The 19,276-nt window shown below is 40.9% G+C and overlaps 1 protein-coding gene across 1 annotated transcript in view; it reads left to right on the top strand.

Annotated features, from left to right (window-relative positions):
• The window catches only part of LOC311260351 (glycoprotein endo-alpha-1,2-mannosidase-like protein), a 21,844-nt gene extending 2,568 nt beyond the window's left edge, over positions 1-19,276 (top strand). The window contains exons 2-5 of the mRNA XM_084358065.1: positions 2,535-3,671; positions 5,876-5,985; positions 15,534-15,610; positions 18,075-19,276. Coding sequence (XP_084214191.1) covers positions 3,161-3,671; positions 5,876-5,985; positions 15,534-15,610; positions 18,075-18,711 — 1,335 coding nt within the window. The 5' untranslated portion in view covers positions 2,535-3,160 and the 3' untranslated portion in view covers positions 18,712-19,276. The remainder of the gene's footprint in view (positions 1-2,534; positions 3,672-5,875; positions 5,986-15,533; positions 15,611-18,074) is intronic.

The raw sequence follows: 19,276 nt of genomic DNA, 5'->3' as shown, positions 1-19,276 counted from the left end.
CAGGGGATGCCCCCATATCAATGTGTTCAGTGCAAGTTTATGATTTCAAGAAATGGAAATAACTTTAATGTGTTTATAAAATAGACTTCGCGACCTGAGAAGAGTTATATTGTAAAATGAACTTAACTACAGCTCGCAACAAGAAATGATAACAAGTGAAAATGGCGGACTAAAATGTATTGGAGGGCCTTTTTTCTACATATGATATTGGCATTGTTTTATATTAACATGGTGTTGAATGTGCGGATGTTGAAGACTTTATGTTCCCACCACATAGATTTTAATTAACATATTAATATAACCAGGAATTGATTTGTTGTTTGGTTTGTTTGTTTTTTTGCACCATTCTTGTTTAGTGATTTGTTTCCAGGGAAAGTGCGAGTCCATAATGATGAGATGTTGATAGATGAACAGTGGTTTTTAATGTGTTTTCTATTTAATCTGAAACATTGCATGATAATATTTCTATTCGAGTTCATGGTACGTTTATGAAGTACCTTGCCATCCCCCCTTTTTTACTGCTTCTTGTCGTTTTAAAATAGATTTTGGATGAGACAACATGAAATACAACTTTTAGTAATTTAAACAAATAATCTGAATGTAAAGTAAAGGTGCAGTATGTCGTTTTGAGGAAGAAATAACCAGAAGAGAAAGATCTTCATTGACTGATTTTTTTTAATGCCTCAACAAACTAAATAAACAAACTCTTTGTTTTCATGACTGAATAAACAAACTGATCTTAAAGGACAACACAATCTTTTACTTTGTTTATATGTGGCGGACCCTGCCACTTTTCTAGCTTCGAACAGTGTTCTGGGGACCTTATTGTCCTCTGAGAACAGCTTGTTTATTCAGTTATGAAAAACGTTATATCATTCATCAGTATTATAAATATTTACAATTGAAATGTCTTCTCCAAAACTACAGACTGCTCCTTTAATGTTGGCGCATATTGCTCAATAATTACTTTGATCCTTAAACGCCGCACAACATCTACTGTAAACTGGTGCATTAGTTTTACTGGCCTTTAAGATATTTTTAGACGTTTTGGATTAATTTACAAGATCTATTGGCATCGTCTGAAGATGGATCATCACGCTCTCCATTTGTCTCTCGTCTTGGATCGAAATCTGCTCGCCAGTGTCAGGATGAAGTTGAGATATTAATCTGTTATATAAATTATGGTGTTTTAGATTGACTTTCATATTAAACCACAGTTATTTAATGCCTGGACAAACTGCTCTGTATAAACAGCGTAATGAATGAAGTCTCAGCAAGTCATTTCCAGTGGAGGGGTCAGCGAGGCGCTCAAGTGCTGCCTCAGATTATTTTGGCCGGAAGCCAAAGTGTTTGGGTCGCACTCCTGGTCTCGAGCCAAGTGCAACAAGCTAATGGACTGCAAAGATGGCCGCCTCCCCCCGACATCAATTTCTGTCTTTAAACTGAAATTTTGATTCCTGTTCGTGGATGAAACAAGACCACAGGACGCGCTTTTGGTGACGCGCTGCTCTCCAATAAACCTTCTACGTGCCTTCATGTTGTTGTGAGATACAAGTTAAGAGATGTTTAGTTTCTGATCGAAGTAGAAAATAACATTAGAAATAAGAAATATAAATATGAATGAGAACGTCAGAGAGTTGGCTGGTTTCCGCCACGGATGTAGGCTAACAACAACAACAACAACAACAACAATGATAACAATAAAATAATACTAATAACAATTTAACAAAAACACGATAACTCGATAACTCAACAACAACAACAACAGTAACAGTAGCAATGTGAAACAACGGTAACAACAACAACAACAATAACAACAGTAACTAGCAATATGAAACAACAACAGTAATAACAATAACAATAAATTAATACTAATAACAATTTAGCAACAGTAACAATTACAACAACAACAGTAACTATAACAGCAACAATAACAACGACAATAATAACGATAATAATAACAGAATTAATAACAATCATACTAATAACAATAAAAAACAATGATAACAATAAATTAATAACAATCAAACTCATAACAATAAATAGGCCTATAACAATACAAACAACAAGAAAAACAATAATAACAGTAATATTAATAATAATCATACAAATAATAAAAAGGACAACAGTAACAACCACAATAATAACAGTTAAATTAATAATTAATAAGAACAACATCGAGACATCGACAGTGTCATAAGGTCCGGCGGTTCCTGAAGGCAGCATGGTGAATGGCCCTTGTGCTCTGTAAAATGACCACCAGATGTCAGTATAACCCTGAACTCACCGTGCAGCTGATGCCACAGAGTCAAACCATCAAACACTGGAGGTCAAACTTTAAAAACAATATTATGACTGTGACAATATTAAAACTCTCCAGCTCAATAGATCAGACTTCACCGACTCTGTAAGGATTCATTGTGACGTCGCTTCTGACACAATGACAATAAATCCTAACTTGATTTGCATGAATGAATATATGGTGATTTTTTTTTTTTGTTTCTTTTCGTGAGCGTTATATTTGTGTCTACAAGCCTCTACAGCTGTGCACATAGATACCAGAGACCAGACGAGTCCCGCCTCTTTGAGGTCTAAAACTGACTGTGTGTAGGAGAAAACAACCAACCAACCAACCAACCAGGGAGCTGGGAGACCCCACCGGGGACAGAGAGAGAGAGAGAGAGAGAGAGAGACTGCATCACTGAGCATCTCGACGCCGATCATCTGTCCGGTGTCAGGTGGATGGATCCGCTTCTGGGCGGGACAACGGCCGCCAGCTGGAGGAGGCAAGCTGCTCAGACAGTGACAGCTCGGACATCAGTGAGTTGAGGGGAGGACACCGGGAGCATCCGCCCGGTCACAGCGGTAAAAACCAGAGAGAGAGGAGCAGAAAGTAGCGCTGTGGGAAGTGACTTTATGTTGCAGGATCAGGAGGATGCACACAATGAGGCTGCAGAAGAAAGTTCATGTCACAACCAGCCGCGTCCGGTAGTCTGCTGCGACTGGACTGCAATCATGTAGCCACTGTTCAGTGATGAAGTCAGAAGGATATGCCACTTGCAGGACACTTTGAAGAGTAGCTGTGCTGGAAGAGCAGAAGCAGGACAGAGAGCACGGAGAGGTTTATATTTGCGCTCCTGGTCCTCGTCCGGAAGCAACGATGGCACGACTACGGAGGAAAGCGTGCATAGCTCTCTTTCTCTTCACGCTGTTCGTCTTTGGGACCATGATGGGACTGAGGACCTTGAAGCCCAGTGACGGCTTCTCGGATCTGGCTCCAGGTGTGGAGCTGCTGCCGATGATAGGGGGGAAGGTGGACCGGCGCTCCGTGTCCCGTGACGCCACCGCGTCCCCGGGTCAAGCGCGCCCGGCTGGCAGCAACACCAAAGCAGCTTTGTCCAACTCCGGCCCCGAGGGGACCATATTTTACGATGTTCATATTTTTTACTACACCTGGTACGGCAACCCGCACCTAGACGGCAAATACATCCACTGGGACCACATCCTGGTGCCGCACTGGGACCCCAAAATCGCGTCCAGCTACCCGAGAGGGAGACACATGCCGCCGGAGGACATCGGCTCCAGTTTCTACCCCGAACTCAACCCGTACAGCTCGAGGGATCCGGACGTGTTGGAGTCCCACATGGAGCAGATCGGAGCATCTGCAGCAGGTAGGGTTCAGAGATGCAATAAGGGCAGCGTGAGTTTCTAAGGGAGGGATGGAAACAAAACCCCCAAAAAGGAGCTGAGTGTTTGTTTTTAATGCTCAGCAGCTGCACAGAAGTCTGGCTCGAGTTAACGCAAAGCTGCGTGGTTACTGCTTGAAGGGGCATAAAACATTTTCAGCACCACACATCCACCGGACAGCTCCCTACACACACTCAGTGCCCATATCTGCTGCTGAGCCTCTCCTGAAATCTCATGACTTTAAAAAACTTCAGCAATCAAGAGATCAACTTCTCGCTTTCCTGACTGTCATAATTAAAAAAATTGAGTCAGGAAACTGTGGTTCAGTTTAGTCTGTTTGGAGTTGTGGTTGGAATCAATATCAGGAAATTATATAAGACTAAGATTACATTTTGTAACTTTATTTAAACTGGTAATTTAACTGAGATGTATCTATCGTGAGACCACCTGAGGACATTTAAAGTCAAGCATTCAAGAAAAAAACATCCACAGCCACGCAACCAACACTCAAGTGGCAATTAGATTTAACAAAAACAGGGATGACGGTCACAAAACACATCTGATAAAAGAGCTTTAATCTCGTCAAGAAGAGGAAGAAGTCACGGATTGCGTACTGTAGTTACAAGATTTGAAAAAGATACTGCACAGTATTAAATTGTCACCCAACCCTGATGTCACTCATGTCTATTCTGAGATCTCATGAAATATTAATCGGTCTCTTGCTAGTCTTAGTCATAGTATTGCTTCCCTAAAAGACAGCAGAGTCCTGTAGCCTTGTATCGAGTGACAGCCCGGCGTGTCCAGCCGTCAGCAGCCTACACATGATAGGCCCTGATGTTTCTGTCCTGCGGCTCAGTGGGTCATTGTACACCAACCTGAGTGATGACCAGACATCCCACCCCCTCTGAAACCTCGCCGCCTCGACAGATGGATCATGGGAGTGCTGCCTCGCAATTCTTAGTTAAAACAATCCATTTAATTAGACACCACAGCCAGCCAAACTCTGAATAGTTCCACTTGGCTTGATGACTGATTTCCCACCACTTCAGGCTCATAAATAAGATGAATAGCAGCGACCATATTCTTAATACACACAGACATAGTTGGGTATTGTAATCTAATAGTCTCCACAGCTCCGGAGCAAGCGGACATGAGTTTAATGAATTAGCTCCGAGTGCATATCCGATGTGCCAGATCCTCTCTGGTGCCAAGCACTGCTGTGGCTGATATGGAGTTATTTCTCTCGCAGCATCAGAGTATGAGGGAGCATTTCTCTGCTGAAATTTATGAGCTGTCATACACTCGAGCTGCGCAGAGAGATTGCCACTAAAACAAGACATAATAAATAGTGGAAAGATGACAGATGCATATTCATCAATCAGTTGCAGAGTGTGTGGGTGATGGGCAGGCAGGCGTTTAGATACAAGACACACAAAACAACCACAGAGACGCACAGAACAGCCACAAGTATATGCGCAACAACAGTAAAACCACCATAATGGAGAACCAACATGAGCACAAGACACGCAAAACCATGAAAGCCACCACAGAGAGATGCAGAAAGACTACAAAGATATAGAAGACTACCAGAAAGAAGTTGCATAACTACCACAAAGATACACTTAATGAAAACCGAGACACAAAACAACCACAAAGACATGTACAACAACTGCAAAACCATCATTAAGAGAACAAAAGTGACCGAAAGACACGCAAAACCACCTCAAAGAGACACTCAATGATTTTACATATCCGTGCCTTTTCTCCCTAATCCGTCCTTGCCAATGGCATCTTGCCACAAACTTTTACCAGCATCTGTCTGAGTCCTGTAAAATATGTGCGGTAATTACCCTAATGGATTACCAGGGCAGAGATTTTACAGCGTGTTCAATAAAAGAGCAACTGACTGTGTTCATTCAATGGTCTTAAATAGGTCTGTAAAACTGTGTGAAGGGCTGCATGGAAACCTCACAGTAAATAAATGACTGCGAAAGTTTTTCTGCTCCTGTTTCTCCCCACAGGATTGTCAGCATTTCTTACAATCAGCATGAAATCCATACATTTCAAGATTGCATGAAATAGCTCTTTTAAAGATTCATATGCGTTTCAAACATGCTCTCTGAGGTATTAACCGGTGTCTTCGCTCCTGGATGGATGATCAGACTCATGAGTTTCTGTGTTTCTCCAGGGGTTCTCGTCCTGTCCTGGTATCCTCCCGGCCTGGCTGACGACAATGGGGAACCCGCTGAGGATTTGGTACCAGCTGTACTGGATGCCGCATATAGGCACAACCTCAAGGTAAAAATCATCAGCACATTTTGAGGGTGTATGTCTGATAGTGTGTTTGTGTAGGACCTGAAACAAAGTAGAAGACGAAAATCTATTGAGAGGCATTAAATTCAGCTCAATTTTTACTTCATACTTCAAATCGCACAGAAATTAGTTTTGATTGTTCAGTGATTTGTCCAGTTTCTTTAGTCAGCAGCTTTCGAGTGAAGAGGTTTTTTATCACCAAGCATGCTAGTATTGACATTTGCAGCGGGTGTTCATAAACCTATTTTTCCCTATTTTTATTGATTCAAACTTTATTTTATCAATCCTATTGAACCAGCCTCTTTTGAAGCAGAAAACGTCATCATAAAAAGTTGCAGATGAAACAACAACAAAAATCCAACAACAGTGAAATACAGTGAATACTAAAACAAATAATTATTAAGGGAAATATATTCCTCCTAAGGAGAGGCGGCAAACTTATTCACATTCTTTACTCAAGTACAAAAGACTCTGGGAAAAGAAGAAGTACTGATTCAACTTCTTCACTCAAGTAAAAGTAAGAAGGTATCCCTCTGAAGGACATTTTTGTACAAAGCTAACTGAACCTCACGTCATATAAATATAATTCAAAGACTATTAAACTTAAAGGTAGAAGCAGTAGGATTTGACCAAAGTTTTTTTATAAACAAGATAGTTGATTGCTGAGTCTCATTCCCAGAGTGTCAAATACCGACATTTTGATTTGGTAAAGCCTCCCTGAGAACAGCAGGAAAATGAGAAAATAAGAAAATCCAGGCAGAGGGCTGGAGGGCCGAGTCTCCCCTTCTTTTTCTGTCGTGTTACGTTGTTTCGGCTTTCTACATCTGCTGTGCATATGTGCACTGAGCGGGCCAAGCACAGAACCTTGAGGCACTCCATTTAGTACAGTAAGCCAGCTTGGACTGTGCCCATCGACTTTCACACACTAAAAACTAAACTAAAAGACAAAAAGGCTAATGCGGGCACAGGGATTGCGATGTTTAGTAGTGTAAAAGTGGACTAACGGTGTAAAATCTTTATTGAAATCAAATGTCAATGTCCGAATGGTAGCAAGAAAATGAGTGTGGCTGAGGTTTGAGGTGTAAATATGATTCTGTCCATGATCTCTCCATCCCCTCACCTCACTAAGAGCACAGTGACACAGGAGCTAGCAAAGGATTATTGATGCTTCACAGAAATGAGCCGAGAGCTTAAGACTGCTCGGGGTGGTAAGCTCAAAGCAGCCATTGTGCTGCGGTGAGTTATACACAGAAGCAGCGGTTTCTTTTTGTCACAGGAGAGTAAGATTGAGAGCTTTTGAACTTGTTCTGCTGCCTCCTATAAAGCTGTCTCTGCTACTCAGGGATTTGACTCCGGATGTTTGGAGCTGTAGTGACATCTCCAGCATTAGAGCAAAAAAAAAACAGGTCAAAGCGCTGCTGCTGCTGCTGGATCAGTTGTTCAGTGAGGAATGAATGAGCGCGGGAGCACATCAGCACGGCGGAGAGGTGGGGGGTTGCAAAACCATGTGACCAATTGCCAATTAGGTTGGAAAAAAGCATGTTGAGGGTAATGACTGTCCATGTAGGCCCCTCTGCTTCCTGTCACCATATCGAAGGCTTATTAAACTTTTACAGTGGACGCCTGCTCGTAATGCGATACAATTTATGTCCGTTGCTCTCCAGATACGAAGAGCGAGGGGAGGTCAAGGAAGGCAGTTGGAGGGAAAAAGAGAAATACAAGATTATCTTTGAGTATGAATGTGAAATGACGAGAGAGACAGGCTTGTGAAGAGTTTTCCTATGTCAGAGCAGGTGCTATTAATAATGCAGCAACAGCATTTGCACAACACACTACATCTTTAAAGTTAAAATCAGCCAGCTGACAGGCTATGGGGGCAGAAACCAGATTAAAGCATCAGCATTACTAAGTTTTGTTTGAGTTACTATGATTTTTAGAGCTGCAACGATGAGGTGATTAATTGATTAGTCGATCAACAGAACAATAATAATAATAATTTTGTGTTTATTAGGCAAAAAATGACAAACTATTCTCTCGTTCTAGCCCCTTGAATATGATAGTTGCTGCTTTACTTTATCATGTATCACTGTAAACTGAATATCTTTGGGTTTTGGACTGTTGGTCGAACAAAACATTTCAAGATGTCAGAAAAAAGAGAAGGTGACTGGTTCCTCCATTTAAACCCAATGTAGGCAAAAAGTGTGACGGGAGAAAAGGGTGATTTCAAAGGCAATCCAGGCCCTCCAACAAAGTAATTAGGTCATCATCTCTAAAGCCAAATCCGAGCCCTGATTAAGACCTAATGGTCGAAACATGTTGGCTTTTTTAATGATTGCCCTTTTAATGATTTAGCCATGGCAATAAAGGCTTTTCAATATTTCCTCCCTCCATTCTTGATATTTTCTTTTTTGGAGTGCCTGCATTGCCTTTGAGATCAATTTATGATGTCAGCTGGGAAGCCACAACAGGCATTTTCATCATCCTATTTATTAATATTTTAATTAGAAAACGCATCCAAGCCCATGATATATAGATATGTAATTGTATTTTTATAAGCCTTTTGAAGTTATGTTCCTCTGACTTGCTCTTTGCTCCTCGGATGTTCCCATGACCCGAGTCAGGAAGTCATTCTTCTGACGGTGTGTTCATGAGCTTTTAAGTTGTAATGTGGGAACAACATGGACGCTACAAAGAAGATGTGCTTTATTACAACTTTTTGCAAATGAATGTAGGTCACTCTACGTCGATAACAAATGATTTCAACCTAATACCATTTAGCAAATTACATATGAGCAAAAAATGTATGTCTAATATGAGAATTTATTAAAAAAAAGTGTCTCACCATCAACCAAACATCTACATTCGTCCGCCATATAGAGAGCTCCAACCTTGTTGTTTCACCTTGAGGCAGCTTTCATGTGAATTTTCCCAGTCGGGAACTAATTTTTCTCATTATTCTGACACCACATGAATGTTTTGCATGTCCTGGGGGTGGGTGTGGTCATGTGGTCGCGGTGGCGATGAACAGTAAAACACATGAGTTTTTTTTTAAAATTCAACATTATAACGTTGCCTTTGCAGCTGTTTATTCATTTGCAGCACTTCTGTACACAACAATAAAAAAACAGAACAGCCATAATTCATGTAGGATAAGAAATGCTGTAGCCAATGCAGAGCCAACTGCAGGATGACACCAAAAAAGTGTTTCACAACGATCCGCATTGAATGTTTTATTAGGTTATAACTAATCAAAACTCTGGTTTAGTCTCATTTTTGGGGCAATTAGGACAGGATTCGGGAAATTTTTCACCCTAAAACCATTGTAAAAGTCAAAATAGAAACATATGTGATACTTCAAAAATAACCAGTCACTGACCTATTAGGAAAAAAGTTGTTTTGTATGTTTACATCTTGCTAAAGTTATCACCAAGGTTAATTACAAAGCAAAGTAGTGGGAAGGATTATTATTGCAACACAATTCATTATGATGCCAGCATTTGTATGCTGATGTGCAGATAAAGTTAATTTATTTTCCAGCAGCGATTTGACACATATTGGCTTCCGTATAATCAACTCTGATGGGAGGCAGGAGGTTTGTCAGGCCAGTCTGTCAGATTTGATATCACATTTGTCTGGTCTGCTGTTTGGCTGCGGGCTAAGACATAAGGTATCTCTGCGAGGGCAAGGCAGGGACGCTGGGATTAGGCATGCAACGCTGAGCTGATGAGGTTTTACACATAACGTTGTCAGGAGAGAAGCTAATAGATTGAATTTAATGCCACACTTTCTTGTCATCAGTGACCCAGCAAGCATGACATTTTCATAAAAAGCGTGGAGGAGGCGTGTGTGCGTAAAAAACAGACCGTGACATGCTTTCTGCAAATCAACGGAGCATTTCGATGTCTCGTTGAAATAAGAAGGAAGTGCTTATCTTTCTGATTTATTGAAAGCACTTAAAGGTCACAATCAGGGAACAGAGCAGAGAAAGCCTTCAAATAGAATTACTGTGTACAGCAGCATGTTGAGTGTGTACTCTCTCCAAGCAATCCTCTTCCACTTCTTCTTGTTTCGATGGACTCCTCCCACTCCCTCTGCACAGAAGGACATTTATCTTTGGAGTGCTTCTTCTTGCATAATTTCAGCAAAACGCTGACAAGGTAAAGATCTTTTGGTTCTCATCATTTGGCAAATTTTCTAAAGCAACATCCTTAAAACATTTTCTTGCTCTTTCCGACTGAAGGGCAGGCTAAGAGGAAGGAGCGTAGCCCGAGTCGGGAGGACAGATGGTCCCACGGGAGCAGTGGAGACGGCCAAAAACATATTAGATCAGGATTCAGGAAACACATATATTTGCAATCTGCTTTTAGTATCAAAGTGGCAGCCAGCCAATCTCTGAAATGCATTGTGATAATACATGAGCATTTTTTTGCAACATCAGGCCCTTGGAGGGTCTGTATAATTACTCCAAAATGGTGTTATATTACTGAAAAAAGATGAGGAAATGATACCGAGATGAGGCAGAAACCAAGAGCAAGGATAAACCCTCAGAAATCTTCAACAACAATCCAAACTTTTATTCTGTGAACGAGGGATCAGATACCTGTACATATGCACTTTGCTTTCCATCTGATATGTTTGTCCTTTGTCGTCCTGCGCCGTCTCGTCTTGTTCCTCACAGCAGCACTCCTCCCGAGGACGAGGATTACAGTGAGCTCGGCACGCTTCCTAAGTAACTGCTTGACAGAGCAATCTAAGGCAGCATGTGAATGAGTCTTTACACTGGTTTTATGTAGCTCATTGGGGCATGAATATGGAATTAACCTTTCCAAGATTCACGGGCGGATAAACCTATTAGGGGGCCCGGAGGGGAAAAATTTGCCCATATTGACCGCAAAGAAAAATGCCTGACCACTCATGTTGATATATTCAAATTGCTTGTTTTATTCATACAACAGTACAAACTATCCTATCATCGTAAATCCTCACGTTTTGGCCCAAAAAATTACGTCATCGATTATTAAAATTGCTATCTTTCTATGGATCAGTTGGAGTTTGGATACAAACCAGTTAAAATCATAGTGAAACAGAAGCTAGAGCGTCTTTGTCTTCAGCGATGTGATATAGTGTCTGAGTGATACAGAATATGTGGGCGGCGTTTATTTACAAGTGGCATCCAATTTAAATTGTTCTCGTTCTTATCTGGAGGTGGATGAGGGAAAATTGGATTAAAATTAGAGCATGAGAAAGACTTTCGCTAAGTTTTTGCTAACTGATATCCAAACGCACAACTCCTACCATGATACTGATATTGTCAAGTATGAACAAGCATAAATCTCCCCACTACCTTCTGAAATAACCAAGTTTAACACTTTTTAAAAGCATAGTTAGTTTAAAATGTGCCAAAAAAGGTCTGCACCAAGAAATAATAACTTACAAATTAGATTTAAATGTATTGTTATGCGCCATTATTCTAATTTTTTCCTGCTGTAATTATCTACTCTGACCTCATACGATCCCCTAATTACATTGCCTAAAGTCACACGTTTCAACACTCCCCTTGTTTATACACCCCTCAAGTTTAAGACGTTATTAACAATATTTGAATGTTTCACAGGAAAAGAAAAGGAAGAGATTTTGCTGTAAAATGGGGGACATGTTTGTGGTATATAACAAGAGATAAATGAACACAGATGTATTTATACTGCATTTTTCCTGGTCGGTGAAACAGCCTTGCCAAGATTAGGAAACAGTAAAAACTGCATCTGTAGTCGTGTCTTCTCTAAAATCTTTTGTATGAATTATCAGCAGCACAGATGTTACTTAATGGTCATAGATTATAGGAATATTATAAGAATACTACAGGCTGCAGTGTGTCTCTATGATCCTCTCGCTCTTCTGCCACTTTGGTCAGGAAGGGGACACTACTCTATAGCGCATATAGACTACAGTATAGTATATTATTGAGTATTCATAGTGTTCAGTTTAGAGAATATTATAGATTCAAGTCGTATCTGACAGAAGGTGGGACTGAGAGGAAAAAAAAGGCACAATTACAAATCCATCTGCTACTCCAGCACCGCGGACAGCCCCATAGATTTATCAATACACAACACAGTTGCACTACTGATGTTTCACTGCCGTGGTCGGGGCCATAGATCGCAATTTGCACAAACCTCAGTCAGATAAAGGATCAATGAGTCAGACAAACTAGACTAATATATTTAACTAATGAACCCCGCTGGCCCTGCACACTCTCTGTGCTACTAGGGGGATGGAGAGGCAGGATGGCAGGTTAACAAGGGGGATGTATTCTTATAATTCAGCTAATAAGGTCAATAGCATCCCATCTCATACGCCCTCAAATCCCAGTTTGCATATGCACGTTTACAACTTGAAATGGAAATGAATGGAAACTGGAGCAGAGCTGGCTCACTAAAAACAAATCCGACTTCCATCACACTCTCAATCCCACACCGCGCAGCTAAAAACACACTGACCCCTCTTTGGGTAATGCTGCTCGAGAAAGCGATGTACCTTTTTATTATATAAGTTAAACAGTATTTCAGCAGCGCCCACACACCGCTCGTGTACTTTTTTTTTGTACAGTGTACAGAGTTGGAGAGCAGATCACATGGAGCCTCCACAGCGGTGCTGCTGCTCGACCTCAGTTTGAAGTGGAGCTGAAATAGTCCTTCCGCCCAGGGGAGGGTGGGGGCGGTTTGGTGGGGACAGGGGTGGGGGTGGCCGGGTTGTAAGGGAGGGAGCAGAGGGGAAATATGCATCATGGGTCCCATGACTCAGTTTGCCTCCCTGAACAATCTGCACCCTGAGGGGCTGCAAAAGTTCTATCCAGTAAGTAGGCCATGTAGCTGCATGTGCACGGGGGAATATGGCCCATGGGTGCCCTCTGATGGCATCAGCCACACTTTCTTGTTTCTAAATGCACAGATTCAATCTTACATGAACCTCCATTACGCTGTGTGTCCACAGGCTTCGACCACCCAATGAAACTTGACACTTTCGCATAAAGAAACGTGCTCAGCTTTTGTTGAAATTGATCTAATTGTTGTGAAGGTCCGAACCTTTATCGGTGTGTTGGCTAATATCCCCCACCCCCCTTTGTTCTTTCTGCATGACATGGCACTAAATTACACTCTGCTCAGCATAAATCATGCTGGGGTTGTTCCAGGCTCATGCTGTCAATGTTTATGAGGTATTAAAATGCGTCGGCTCTGTCTCATTTACTTCTAAATTACCACAGAGTAATGGGCCAGCGTGTTTGGAAAATGAGCTGCGTTTTCTAGTCGAGTGCAATCTGCCGCGGTGAGGCCCCCCCCCACCCCCCCACCGTGGATGATAATTATGTGGCTTCACATCATTTTATACCTCCACAGTTTTCAAAATAGGTTCATATTCAGTCTCTCTTTATTGGACTTTAACTTTACATGAAATCCAGAGAATTATGGCTTCATAAACATCTCAGGCTAGGATTTACTCAGATGGCCGGGATCTCTCTTCCTCTATCTTTCTTCAAGTTGATATTTTGCCAGCTATGTGCATCTTACACCATCAAAGTATACATTTTATGGCACTTCAGAGCACTTAGAGTCTCCATTAGTGACACAAGTGATTCTGTTTTTCTTGCCTCCTTCATCTTCAGGCGTTTGCAGTTTAAAAACAGTTTGCTTGGCTTCTGCCTATTCTAAACATCACTTTAATCCATTAGTACACTTACGCTCAATGTCACAGTGACACACTCGGTTGGCCAGCAGCGCTTTTTCCACAATTTAACAAGACAACAGGCACAACATTACAAACTGCACCAACAAAGATTACATTTGAAGAAAAATGGAAAATGTCCTTTTTCATCATTGTGAATTGACTGAAATAACATTCGGGGCACCCACAGGATGAATCCTAATGACTCTGTAATCCCCTGACTTTCACTCCACCGCTACCTGCAGACATTTGTGTTTTTAAGTAAAATGTCTCTGCAACTATTGAATGAATTGCCATGAAATTTACACACATTCACGTCCTCCCAAGATGAATTGTGAATAACTCTGGTGATCAGATGTTGCAAAAGTACACACATTCTTTACTCCAGTGGAAGTACAGATACTTGTGTTTAAAAAAAAGACTCTGGTAAAAGTAGAAGTACTGATTCAACTTCTTTACTCAAGTAAAAGTAGGAAAGTACAGGCTCTGAAATGTACTATAAGTATAAAAGTAAAAAGTACCTCTCTGAAGGACATTTCCCATTCAGGTCTCCCTCTCTGTCTATCTGCTACTAGGGGATGAGAGGGAGCATGACAGGTTAACATGGGGGAAGGCGTCCTCACCCATCCCCCCTCTGGTTATATATGGAGCTTAGACAAGACAAGATATATACCCTGTATGTTGTGTGCTTACATTCAGTGCCAGTTAGCAAACGTTAGCTTATTAACATGCTAAAGATAATGGACATTGTTACCTACTTAAAATCACCAAGTTAGTGATGTCGTTGAGAGCTCGTTAGCATTTAGCTCAAAGCAAAAGTAGAGCCTCACAGAACCACAAGGCTGCAGACTCTCACTCTTATTCCAGTGAAATGCTGAGCTAAAAGCAGACTTTCTCAAGAACAAGACAGACATAGTACAACATTGGTTATGTCAGCCTCATGTAGCTCACTCAGTGACATCTTGCATCCATTTAGTTGGCCTCCTCCAACCTAAAAAGCCCTTTTTCCTTCACTTTGTTCCCCTTGGGTGTCCACTCCGTCAAAGTGTTTCACTTTGATCATACATTATTCAAAGTCGCTGAATTCTCCGTCCGTGCCTTAAAATATTCAACTTAAGTACTTTTTATGTACGTGTCACTTCAGGTCCCTTGTTCCTCTGCTGCTTTTGTTCATCTATTGCCAACACTCATGTCTGACTGAGCCATTAACTGCGTCTCCAGTGGGCCACCACTCACCGTAGGGTGAAAAACATCTCCTACAGTGTGACTGAATGTGTCCTGAAAGTGAAAGACTGAAAACACGGTCCTTAACAGTCACGTCTTGTACAAAAGGAGCTGCTTGAATCACAAACAGTGGTACGCTGCGCTGGTGGCAAAAGTCAGTGTTTTACATTTTTATTCATTGTTTTTTTTTTTTTTTTTTTTAGAAAACCTGTAAACAAGTAACGTCATCTGTAACAGGAGTAAACCAGACGCCTGATGTCATGCTACGCTTTAGGGCCACATAAGGTCAAAACGGTGCATGACTAACTTGTTTTGCACATTTACAACGGTACAGACTCTCATATAATATGCATCTTGCTGAGCTATTTTCTCCCTGGCGACTTCTCACACTTTTATTTGAAAAACCAGAGGTTCATATTGTCGCATTTGTCAGCTTTTTATAAGGAGCCTCTCCTCAGAAGCTGAATGTTAATTTTGAGTCAATATTGCCAAGGTCATCTGTAAGTGCTGAGTGTGGTATAATTTTTTAATGGCGGTAAAATGATGAATGGAAACCAATGAGGCGTGTGTCTTTCTGCATGTTTTCCTAGGTTGCGTTTCACATCCAGCCGTACCGAGGACGAAACGACCAGAGTGTGCACGACAACATCAAGTATATCATCGACAGGTAGGCACCTGACTGGCTGCACTTCTTCCATCACTGACTCAACTCTGAAGATTTCATGCACAGTTGAAACAACAGTAGTGAGAAATCTGTAATAGTTTGAGAAAACATTTTTGGATTATATAAGGCCAGTTTCGTGACTTAGGGATGAAGGAAAAGCTTTTTTTCCTAACCTTTAGTATCAAGGTTGCTCATACATACAAACACCAAAGCCCCAAAACATCCAAAGAGATTAAGTTTGCAACACATTTAAAAAAGAACCGGTGATATTTTGCCTCGATAGTGACTTCCAGTAGTCAGTCGTCACCTTCTGGACAATCATGGTAGCCAGAGGATACATTTTTAAGTTTCTCCTTTTGTTTGCCATTATGTAGTATTTAAAACTGCAATAACTGACTTTTCTTTGCCAAATGTGTGCAACGGGAACAAAACTTGAGCACAACATCGACATTTCTTCACCTTTTCAGTGTATATTTTGATCTTGTTAGCAAATGGCTGCTTATTTACACATCCAGCAACTTAAATGATTCATTTGGAACCGTGATTCTCACACCTGGCGATTTTAAGTCCAGTATTCACTCTTCTTTTAGCTCTGTTTTTGGTCTCCACCGACTGCTCCGGGAAAAATCTAGTTCAATAGCTGCTAAATGCTCCACTGACTCCACTGAACCAGGTAGTCGCCCACTGTGTCTGTTTGCTGTTTAATGCTGAGCAGGTAGCGTACAGTGAGCGTTAGAGCATTTTCTCCAAAAACAGCTGTCTGCTGCAGCCTAAACAGCGAAGTTGGGGGCCAGACAGTTAATCAATGAGCTGAAACACACTGTAAAGCTCTGAGGGGCAGCTGCAGATTCAGCTGATAATTCTCTGTAGGTTTATCACATTGAGCAAACCCTTTCATATTGTGATTTGATACATTATTATAAAAATATCAGTTATAACTGCTTTAAGTTTTATCATATATTGAATATTCCTCATCTATCCATTAAGACAAATACGCAACATGTTTTGTATGGCTGCAACCTTCCATTAAATTAAAATATTCTCCATAATTGTGCACTATCTTTTATTTTATACACATTTTCTTACAATTCAACCAGAGATATTTTGCATCTTTAAAACTTTTGTATCACCACTAGCATTTAAAATAAAGCTCTTTAGGTCTGAACAATATATGACTGCAGAGCATGAGTTTGTGAGGACTAACCCATGATGGCCAACTGCTTGTTAAGAGGTTTAAGTGCCATCAAGCCAAAATATCCACTCGTTCCCAAAACATACCGAAAAAAGACTTCTGAGCAGATTCGTATGGAAGCCCTGAGGGGCAAGTGAAGAATGTTTCTTTTTCCTGTCTGATCTAAATTGTTTTTCTCTCCTGTGTTTATGACTTGAGAACTGGTGGGAAAAAATGTTTTGCTAGGATAATCTTCATAAGTTCCTTAATATTTTTTTCCAATCTGCGAGAACGTGAACAAAATAATTTTTTCAGAGGAATTTTTTGTTCATATGTAAACCGAGTGAAAAAAATTTTTTTCAGGAGAAACAAAATTATCATGTGTGAAACTGAAAAAAAAAATGTTTTAAATTTTTTTTGAAGATTTTTTTTTTTGTGAAACATTTCATGAGAAAAAGGGAAAAAAAATCAGGAAAAAGATTTTTTTTTCTTGGAGATTTTTTCATGAGAAAAAGAAAAACAATTTCATGAGAAAAAGAAAAAAAAAATTCGGGAAAAAGTTTTTCACTCCGTTTAAAAAATTAACTCCGTTTCACACATTAACACTTTTTTGTCTTCTGAAAAAATTTTCTTTAAAAAAAAAACTTGGTTTCAGACATGAAAAAATGTTTTCTCCTGAATGTTTTTTCACCCAGTTCCACACATTATACAATTTTCACACAAAAAAATAGCCTTATTTGTACTTTTCCCCGAGTTTCTTACATGAAAAAACACAAAATCACTCAGTTCCACGCATATTTTTTTTCTCCTGGAAAAAATATTTTTCACTGTTTTCAAAAAAATTCTCCTGATTTTTGGTTCATGTAATTTCACAGATGAAGAAAAAAAAGTAACTCTGAAAGATCATGTGAGCAAAACTTTATTTTCTACCAGTTCTCAAGTTATAAACACAGGAGAGAAAACAAATGAGATCAGACTTAGAAAATGGATCACCAGAAAAAAGGATTTCTTCACTTGCCCGTCGGCTTCTGTAGATTTGTGGATAAACTCTGTCCTCTTCCTCTCCTTATGTCTCATCTCAGCTTGAAACACACTCAGCGAGCTTGTTCCATTCAGGCTCCTCAGGGGATAAACCCTTTTTGAATCGATTTAAATGACCCCTCTCTTCTGTAAAAGTTTACAGTTTTAGACCCAGCCTCTCAAAATCATCAGTTGCAGCCGCTTGATTTAATCAACAATCATGAATCAATACATTGTTTCAGCACTAACGTACTGATTTTATTATTGTCTTTAAAGGTACGGTGACCATGGAGCCTTCTACAAGTTCACTTCCAGCACAGGAAAGAGTCTTCCTCTATTTTACGTCTACGACTCCTACCTGACTCCACCAGAGTCCTGGTCTGAGTTTTTGACTCCCACCGGCTCCCACAGCGTGCGCGGCTCAGCCTACGACTCCATCTTTATTGCCCTGATCGTGGAGGAGCGCCACAAGCACGACATCCTCGCCAGTGGCTTTGATGGCATGTACACTTTTTTTGCCTCCAACGGTTTCTCCTTCGGCTCCTCTCACCAGAACTGGAAGGCCATCAAAGCTTTTTGCGACGGCAACAATCTCCTCTTCATCCCCAGCGTTGGACCGGGCTACATCGACACCAGCATCCGGCCGTGGAACAACCACAACACCCGCAACAGGGTGAACGGTCGTTACTATGAGACGGCCCTGCAGGCGGCGCTGAATGTGAGGCCGGAGATGGTCACCATCACGTCTTTTAACGAATGGCACGAAGGGACGCAGATAGAGAGGGCCGTGCCCAAAAAAACTGTGACCCGTGTGTACTTGGACTATCAGCCACATGGACCCGATCACTACCTGGAGCTGACCCGGCGCTGGGCGGAGCAGTTCAACAAAGAGAAGGAGCAGTGGCTCATGTGAGCTTTCATCGAACTGACTTGAAAGAGCATGCTCTAGTGGAAGTGTGTGTACACATGAAAGAGAAAGAACAAAAGATAGTGAATGTAGAGACTGCTCGGTGTAGACGTGAGTGCGTAAGGACACGCTTTTACCTTTGAGGTGTGAGAGTTTCTATGAGTGTGTGTGTTTGTGCACACATGCTGATCTGTAAGATTCGGACTCGTGTTGGTTGTGTTGACTGTCTTTGTTGGGTTTTCAGGTACAGCTGCATTAAAGGGTTATTCTTGGGAATTTGTTCCATCTTTCCATTGACAGCACAGACTTCTTAAAGACTCTTTCTGTTCACTTAATGCAACTTATTGAACAACTGCCTCAAACAGACTCCTGCCTTACATTCGTAAGTACTACGTGTCGACAATGAGACACTCATGTTGATCTTCCCTTTAAGTCGGAGCTTGTTGAAACATGTAAGTAGACTTTGAGCATGTAAAATTAGGTTATTGTGGCCACATCTTCAACTTGATTCAGTTGGGAAATACTTTAAATTTGTTTTCTGTCAAACAATTAAATGAGAAGATTGATACCA

This window comes from Pagrus pagrus (assembly GCF_965226575.1).
Source record: "Pagrus pagrus genome assembly, chromosome: 7".
Classification (NCBI taxonomy): Eukaryota; Metazoa; Chordata; class Actinopteri; order Spariformes; family Sparidae; genus Pagrus; species Pagrus pagrus.
Note: the sequence above shows the minus strand (reverse complement) of the source record. Positions and strands in the feature narration are given on the sequence as shown.